The following is an 8,596-nucleotide window of genomic DNA, read 5'->3' as shown; positions in this document are numbered from 1 at the left end:
CTTCAATTTGAACAACAACAATTTTTGAGTTTATTTGGGGACACAAAAGTTCAGTTATTTCGAATGGTGAAAGTGAAAACAATGGAAAATGCATTTTGGTTCAATGGCATATGTGTTCAGCACTTAATGAGCTAATGTGTAAACTATATTAGGGCCATGTCTGGAGAAACAGAACTTTATAGAAGTAGGAATGGGAAACCTTATAGTTATGATCCCTGTGGTGCAACCTTCCCTACACTTTAGCCATGGATTTATTCCACTGATCCCAGTAGGCCTTCTGAATAAACACGGCATAACATTGAACTGCTTGATGCTTATTTATAAGTACTGTTAAATTGGGAACAATAAGTCTAGTTTCTAAAGTATTTACCTGTTTCTTCTAGATTGTTTGATGCTAGTTCTGTTCTTATCAAATAGGATACTTAGCAAATGTATTCGAGAAGATTAAGACTTAAACACTTTGCTTAAAACTAAATTCATGGGTTTGACTTCTATGTAAATGCATTGTGCATTTGATACCAAGCATCAATTATCACACATTTGTTTATTTATTAATATACTTAGTCTGCTTTCTAGTTTTCTCCAAAGACATCTATTAGATAACTTCTGTTCAGATAGACTTGTGGTCCCAGGGTCAACCAGTGGATGAGCAGAAATGAAAAGTCAGGCCTTGCCAAGCTAAATCATAATCCCCCCTTTCTCCCCCCCCCTTGATATTTCAAGTCATTGGCCCATATAGAGCTAATGAGATATGGAGACAGCCCTAAACACTGAGAAAAGAAATCTTAATGTTTCTCCCAAGCATTGAAGGCCATGTTTATACTCAGAAGGGAGCAAAGAAATAACAATGCACAGACCATTATGAATATTGGGTGTGTGTGTGTGTGTCTTTTTTTGTATATGAGCAATTCTTTTTTTTCTGAAACAGAAATGGGGTTTTCTGCAATAAACCTACAGAAGAGCTTCTCAATGAAAAGTGGAATCTGAAAATAATCTCCTATAGTTTATATAGCTTTTAGGTCAAACTACCCACCACAAACATCTGCTGAAATATGTCTGAAACAGAAAAGAAGATCGCTGACATAGTGTTTTCTCTCTCTTTAGATTGCAAATGAAAGTTACTGAATGCCCTCAGTTACACTTTAACTTCTTAGAACTCTTCCCAGGAAAAACAAAACAAAACGCTAAGAGTCAGGATTTACAATACAGATCGACTTTTCTCCGGTTTTTCAGGTTCCAGTTCTGGTTCAATCCATCATGTCACCCTTGGCTATTAATGCACGCATGCGCAATGTGAGGGGGAAAAACAAAACAAGATAAGGGGGTGAAAGAAAATGCAACAAAAAAATGTTGGTTAATATTTATACCAAAATAGAATAGCAGTCAAGCACTGAGGATACAGATATACTTGAGTACAAGAAGGTAGAGAAGACTATATTTTGTAAAAACAATTAAAATAATCCACACAAAAGCAATAAGACTGCATTGTGAAAATGTAGGATGAAATGCAGACAAAGTTTAAATCAACATTTCCTTTTAAATGGCATATTGTTATTTAACAAGGCAGACTAAATGGCAAAAAAACGCTCCATTCTTTTGCTAAAAGTCTATCACCTTTTAAAGTAAGCAAGTAATTAAGTGAGGGTTATAATAGGCAGTGGTTGTCTTTCGGGGAGCCTGGGTAATAGTGTCTTTTGGATTTCCCTAGGAAATTGATTTGTATAAACTACCATCACTTTTGAGGACCAAAAGTGATATTAATCACTATATTCGAAGCAACTTGTTTCCCTCTGTTATTGGCCTTATTTTCATCTTTGTTATTTCCGATTGATAAGATATGATGCCATCTGGGTGATGTGGGGGGGGGGAGGGGGGAAAGAGACCAAGCTTTAATGTACTGTAAAATACACTATATTAAATATTATTATTAAATGCTGGCTGGCTGCTTAAGGTAGTGGCCATAAATTTCACCCTAGATTTATATTTTTATTGATAAGAATTATATCAAAAGTACCTCTCCCCTATTGCCCAATGTGACAAATCCCGAGGCTCACTCTGATACTAATAGTCTGCACCCTCTGACAATAAATAATGTCAATATCAAATCTCCAAAAAGATGTCCTCCAAATGTATACCTTTCCAGGAAAGCAGTGAGGAATATTTCTGTCTAGGTTAGCTTTTCAGGACTGGCATTCTCCATGTCTGTAAGATTGCAATTCTTGTTTTATCGTACCAAACAGGGTGGGCATGTTAGGTATTCTAGATGAAGACCTCTGGAAAGTATCAGTTTAGGCAAAAGAAGGTATCAGCCAAACATTGTAGGGAAACATTTGTGCCTTTTTGCTTGCCTGAGGCTGATAAGTTAAAATTTCTATCTTCCAGGGTTTTGTAGAGTCACACTTCTATGTGAATGGGAACGCAGGAGAATAAGACCCTGACTGAATCAGGACTGCTCTTTGCCTATCCTGATTCTCAGTATTCATATTGGAAGAGAAAGCAATTGATTTCAATGCCATTTGTGGCACGTAACTTTGTTTAGGATGGGGATGAAATCTATGAATAGCTGACAGCCAGATATCTGCTTAGTTGGAAGGGGAAAAGGGAGAAAGAAAGTTGGCAAGTGAGGCCAATGATGAAATGTGTGAAATGCTTGGATGGCTGCCTTGTGTATTCAAGGGTGAACATGCAGGTATAGAGCACAGCAGCAGAAACCACCCATAAATGACAAGGACTTCCTTGCTGTGGAGGGGCAGATAAGTCAAATGTTAGACTAGATTACTGAAGGATGATTAAGGAAGAAGTGAACTAATGGGACTCTACTGTTTGAACCCATGCTTGTCATTGACAGGTTGTGCTTAAAGCATTGGGCAGTCTCAGCCTTGCCAGGTAAACCAGAGAGGAGATATCAGAAATAACATAGCCTTTATTGTAAGTCTTCATTAAGAGAATCTTGAAATTCTGGAAGTATTTATCTCCTGCCATCTCCTTTACAGTCGGAAAAGCTAGTGAGGGTCCCTTCAGAGCGTTTTGCTCTGCTTTGTACCTGTGGGCTATGCCATTTCTTATCTGACTATTCCCATGGCAGTATCTCTTCATCCATCTCTCAAAGTCTTCCTCACATACAAGTGGGTAGGGTGCATCACAAAATCTGGTATAGGAACTGCTCAAAGTCATTCTCTAGACCATCTTTCTCAAATTGGTGCTGTGGAGAAAAATTGTACTGCAACTTCCAGAATCACCAGCTAATATGGCCTCTGCAAACCAAAGCAATGGGGCTTGTAGTTCTCTTTGCATTGTAACAAGGTATAATATTGTACAATGTACAGACCTGGGTTAAAAAGACCTCAAGATAGCTTTCTTCTGGAATTACGTGTCTGGTCCACAGATAGTTGTGCTATTTGTGAAACCTTGGGAACTATCCCAATGGCCAAAATGCAGTTGGAATGGCAGGAATTGTATTTATCTCACCCTTTAATGTATCTGAATGAGGATAACATTTCCAGGCAATAACCTCCTCCACTTCTCCTTTGCTTGACTTATAAAACCATCGCAAATGTGCTTCAGTAAAATTATATGCATAATTTTGTATTTATTTAGCTATGTTTATGTAGTGTACATTAGAAGTTCCCTTTTAGAGCTGTATGCAATGAAATTTCATTTTAGTGGACATTCAAAGGGGCAATAAAGTTATTCTAAGTCTTCAGTAATGGTTTGGGTCAACATTACTTGCTGGCCCCGTCGCTGGGTGTCTGGATTAAGGTAACTGAGGTGGGGTGGGAGAGTGACGGGAGTTCTGTCGTGCATAACTCGAAAACAGAGCCGCATCATGTCTGAGGAAAATATGGGGACGCGGCCCAGTGAGGCCTTCACACACGTGTGATGTCCCGCCTCAAATGGCTTCTCGTCTCCCCTCTCTCCTCCAGGTGTTCCGCGGGCAGCGACTGGCCGGAGCCCAAGACGTGAGAAAGCAAAGGTCGAGCGACGGGAGGACCGTGACGGTCAATGTTGTTTGAGCAGGCGCCGCCCGAGGCTTTGGCGACCGCAGAGCCCAAGATGCAGAAAACCGCCTACTACGACAACTCGACGCTTTTTGGGGCCTACGGCGGGAGCGGCAGCTACGGCAAAGCGGATGCCTACGGCTACACCACAGGCCCGCCTCAGCCCTACCCCCAGCCCGCTCTGGAGACTGACTACCCCGGATCGGCTTGTTCCCTCCAAGGCGCTGCCCCTATCCGAGGAGCGCCGGCTGCCCACAAGAGTGCGGAGCTCAGCGGAAGCTGCATGCGGCCCGGCGGGGGAAGCCAGGCGGTCCCTCAGCCGCCGCCGGGCCTGGGCGACCAACAGCCACCTCAGCAACAACCGCCGCCGCCCCCTACGCTGCCCTCTCCCTCCCCGCCTAACAATGCCACCCACGTGGGGTCTGCCAAGAAGGGCAAAAACGGGCCTAATTCTTCCAACGGCTCCCCGGCCACCATTAGTAAGCAGATCTTCCCCTGGATGAAAGAATCGCGGCAAAACTCCAAGCAGAAAAACAATTGCCCGCCCGCAGGTATCCAGCTCGCTTACCTGGGTACCTATGAGGGCGGGGTTCTTCTTCCGCCGGCTCAATCTGAGAGAATGGTGTCACATATGGAAGTCATTGAAACATAAGAAGCCCTTGTAAGGCACACCCAAAACCCATCCAACACCCCCCCCCCCTGCTACTAAACTGATATCCAGGGAATGCCCTCAGTAGTTGGCCTGCTTCTAGCAATCTGCCTCTGAAATTAAGACACCATTTTGTGGTGGCCCTGACAGCCCCTTTTTTCCCTGGGAGAGGAAGAATGCCTTAAAAGCAAATACATAACTGCATAACAGTAATGCTTTCTTTGCCCTTTTTAGAGCCATTTGTTGAGCTATCAGCCAAAGCCACTTCTTGTAACAGCCAGGTGAAGGCATGATTTCTCCTTCCACACTTGGGGCCTGTTGGTGAGAGTGGTTGAGCATGATAGGAATTGTAATCTTACACATTTTAACCTCACTAGTTTGAGGGGGGGGGGAGCAGCCTTTAATGAACATGAAAATGTGTGTAGCAGGATTCAAGATTCTGCTCCCCCACCCCACCCCAGTTTGGTGAAAAGGCTTTGTGGTGTCATCACAGATTTTGAAACTTAGCTGTCTGTCCTAGGCAGCTGGATGGAAACATCTTGCAGACATAGGCACAGCTTGTAACATCAACCCATCATTGTTTTAAATGTATTTTTCTTCTAGACTTGATAATGCAGGATTCCCCATAAGAAGTTCCCTACTGAAAACAAACTTTATAAATTATATTTAAATCAATGCCACTTTGTGTAAGAACATGTACCTGAAAATGTCCTGTATAAACCTATGGGATTTAGTTCTTACTTGGCTGAGTTTATAAATTGAACAGAAAAGAAATGAGATATTTGAGGAGCTCACACTCCATGTTACAGTATTTCAAAGTTGAGTAACTCAATATATTTTTCAAAGTAGGTTGCCAGATGTTCTTTATTTTTAAAATACATCTTTTCTTTTTCAAAGAGCCTTTATGCTAGCATGTCATGGCTCTGAACTAAATATTAACCCATGCTGCTTAACTTTTTTTAAAAAAAAATAACAAACTGTACAGCCAGGGCTAGCTAATAAGTCTTTGCTTCAAGCCAATAACCAAATTATACTTTCTCCAGCTCTGTTGAAGTCACGGTATGTTCTACTCAAAATTAGGCAACTAATTATGGCATAGGAAAAATAAATCCCTCAAGTTCTTCTCTATACCACCTCATTACAAAATTAAAAAAAAAACACCGCCCTTTGTGATATGCATAAATTTGAAGCCTGGGGCAGTTACGTTGGTCAGCTTAATGGGTGTCTCTAGGAGATCATCCCTCTCATTTCTTTTGCTCTTTTATAGAGAATCTGCAAAGTCATTTGAGGTGCCTAAATGCTAAGAATTCCAAAGTGGATGATGAAATGAGAGTTGAGACTGTGTCTCCAACTGGGTGTGGCCTTCTCCTCTAAAACCAGCCTGCTGACATAATTTTCTAATCTAGCAGGAGGAAGTGCTGGGACAGTACTTGATGGCCCCACATTGCTCACTTTTTCAAAATTATCTGATGTGCAGAGAGAAGGAGGAGCAATGCAGACCCAGATTCTGATAGTTGACTTTTTTTGATGTTGAAATGGCTGCTCAGTTGGATGAGGGAGAGAAGGGGAGGACTTTTCCCATGGGGATCCCCAGCTCTGCAGCCTTCCCAATAGTTAGAGCACTATCTCAGAGATAATCAGCACGCTTGGGGCTCCCACTGCTGTATTGTCTTCAGATTTTGGAGCCTGGGTCCTGTCCTGTTTGGATCCCTTCAACAGACCTTCCTGGGTTTTGTCAGGGGATCAATTGATTTCTCCAATTAAATAAGATGATTTACAGCTCTCTTGCCAGAAACTGGAACTTTCCTATCCCTTTGAGGCCCCTCCCACCCCCACTTCCCCAGCATCCAGCTTCAATCACTGGCTGTCCAAATAGATATAGAGATGAGCCTAGTTTCTTGCCATCCACTTTGTGGAATGGGTGAATGAGATGGGGTGGAGGGCTAAGAATTTCAATGGTATGGCTAGTGAGAAGAGAAATACCAAAATGATCTAAGGCTTTGTTGGAAGTGTCCCTGATATGCATTTTGCTTTCCCTGATTATGAGGCAGGGACCTTCACATATTGATTGCAATTGTGCAAAGCGCTGAGACCTGGGCTCTTTTGAATTTACTGTGAAAGCCAGCTTTCAAAAGGAAGGGAGGGGAGGAGGGCAGGAATTAAGGGAAGGGAATACAGCTGAAACTGCAGTGGTGGCGGCGCTGTTAGTGCCCTGCATTGATCATCTACCCCAGAGGCTGCTCTGAAAATTACTGAATAGTGTCAGTTCAGAGAGGCAGTGTGAATGGCTGGATCTGAACTGGGTATTCAGAGTTGTTCAGGCATATTTTTCATATTGGCATTCGGTCCACTGCAGCTTCGAATACCAAAGGGTCTTCAGCTTCCCATTCTACAACAACCTCTGCCCACATCTGCCAGGGCACTCTGCATGGTGGATGCCACCCAGTGGGGTAACTCAAGCAGCCCGTCACCCATCTTTTTTCTTTCTCTTTGACAGGAGAGAATTGTGAAGACAAGAGCCCGCCTGGCCCAGCTTCCAAGAGAGTCCGCACAGCCTATACCAGCGCTCAGCTGGTGGAGCTGGAGAAAGAATTCCACTTCAACCGCTATCTCTGCCGTCCGCGCCGTGTGGAGATGGCAAACCTTCTCAACCTGACTGAGCGTCAGATCAAGATCTGGTTTCAGAACCGGAGGATGAAATACAAAAAGGACCAGAAAGCCAAAGGGATTATGCACTCCCCAGTCGGCCAGTCTCCAGACCGAAGTCCACCCCTAAGTGGTCCGAGTCATGTTGGCTATACCAGCCAGTTGCCCAGTGTTGGGACCCTGAGCTACGACACTGCCCCATCACCAACCTCCTTTGCCAAGTCGCAGCAAAATCTGTATGGCCTGGCTGCCTACACAGCTCCGCTCAGCAGCTGTTTGCCCCAGCAGAAAAGATACCCTGGAGCTGAGTACGACCACCACACCATGCAAAGTAATGGGGGTGGTTTTGCCAACCCTAGTTTGCAGGGTAGCCCTGTCTACGTTGGAGGGAACTTCGTGGATTCCATGCCAGCCTCTGGCCCGATGTTCAACATCAGCCATCTTTCTCACCCTTCCTCTGCTAGCGTGGACTACAGTTGCGCGGCTCAGATTCCTGGCAACCATCATCATGGACCTTGTGACCCCCACCCCACCTACACAGATCTCACTTCTCATCACACATCTCAGGGAAGGATTCAGGAAGCCCCCAAACTAACACATCTGTAGTAAAATGGAACATATGGAGAGAAAGAGAGGGAGAAAGGGGGAAAGAGAAAAGAAAGAAAAAGAAAAAAGGAATGAAAGAAAGAAAGAGAAAGATCCTCATGTTTCAATTACCTCACTTTTTCCTGATAATTATTTTTCAGAATCCTGAGTGTTGGTGGATTGTGTGTATGCGTGTGTGTCCAGTAACAGCTAAATTATCTTTTTTATTTCATTGACAACTCCTGAACTCTATGGTTTTGTTTTCCTTTCTTTTTGAATTAAAAAAGTTTTAAAGCATGACAGTGCAATATCCTTTAAAAATAATTCCCACACGGGAAAATTAATTGGTAAAGATGTATTGAAAAGTAAGTTGTAGAAATTTGTTAGTATTAGCAAAACATGAGAACTGATGAGGAGTTTAAGACAGTTGGGACCAAAATGCGGACCTTATTCCAGAGATGTTAATTTATGGAGTTCTTCAGCAATGTGGACAATTGCTTTGGACTGAAATAAGATGTATTTATTATTTTAATAACTTTTAAAAATACTCATTATTTAATCTTGGCCTCAATGTATTTATGTGGATATTTGTAGAATTTCTTCATTCCCTTCTCCCTAATTTGAAAGTTTAATTCAGGTCTTTGATAACTATACATTTTCACCTATTTAGTATATTTGATCTGAACTAGAAAGAGTAGTTTTGAACAGTTGTAATAGT

General features: G+C 42.7%; 1 protein-coding gene across 2 annotated transcripts; it reads left to right on the top strand.

The window, feature by feature from the left end:
* The first annotated feature begins 3,970 nt into the window (after positions 1-3,970).
* Positions 3,971-7,950, top strand: HOXD3 (homeobox D3). Of its 2 annotated transcripts, none has more exons than XM_032226008.1 (2): positions 3,971-4,549; positions 7,145-7,950. In XM_032226008.1, the coding sequence occupies exons 1-2, from the start codon at positions 4,003-4,005 to the stop codon at positions 7,897-7,899; spliced, it is 1,302 nt and encodes a 433-aa protein (XP_032081899.1). In that variant the 5' UTR covers positions 3,971-4,002; the 3' UTR covers positions 7,900-7,950. The 2 variants fall into 2 exon arrangements, with proteins under 2 accessions (XP_032081899.1, XP_032081907.1); XM_032226016.1 differs by having other exon boundaries at positions 4,483-4,549; positions 7,148-7,950.
* The last annotated feature ends 646 nt before the right edge of the window (positions 7,951-8,596 follow it).

Source organism: Thamnophis elegans, chromosome 1 (assembly GCF_009769535.1).
Source record: "Thamnophis elegans isolate rThaEle1 chromosome 1, rThaEle1.pri, whole genome shotgun sequence".
Taxonomy (NCBI): Eukaryota; Metazoa; Chordata; class Lepidosauria; order Squamata; family Colubridae; genus Thamnophis; species Thamnophis elegans.
The sequence above is the reverse complement of the archived record's forward strand: the minus strand, read 5'-3'. Positions and strand labels throughout refer to the sequence as shown.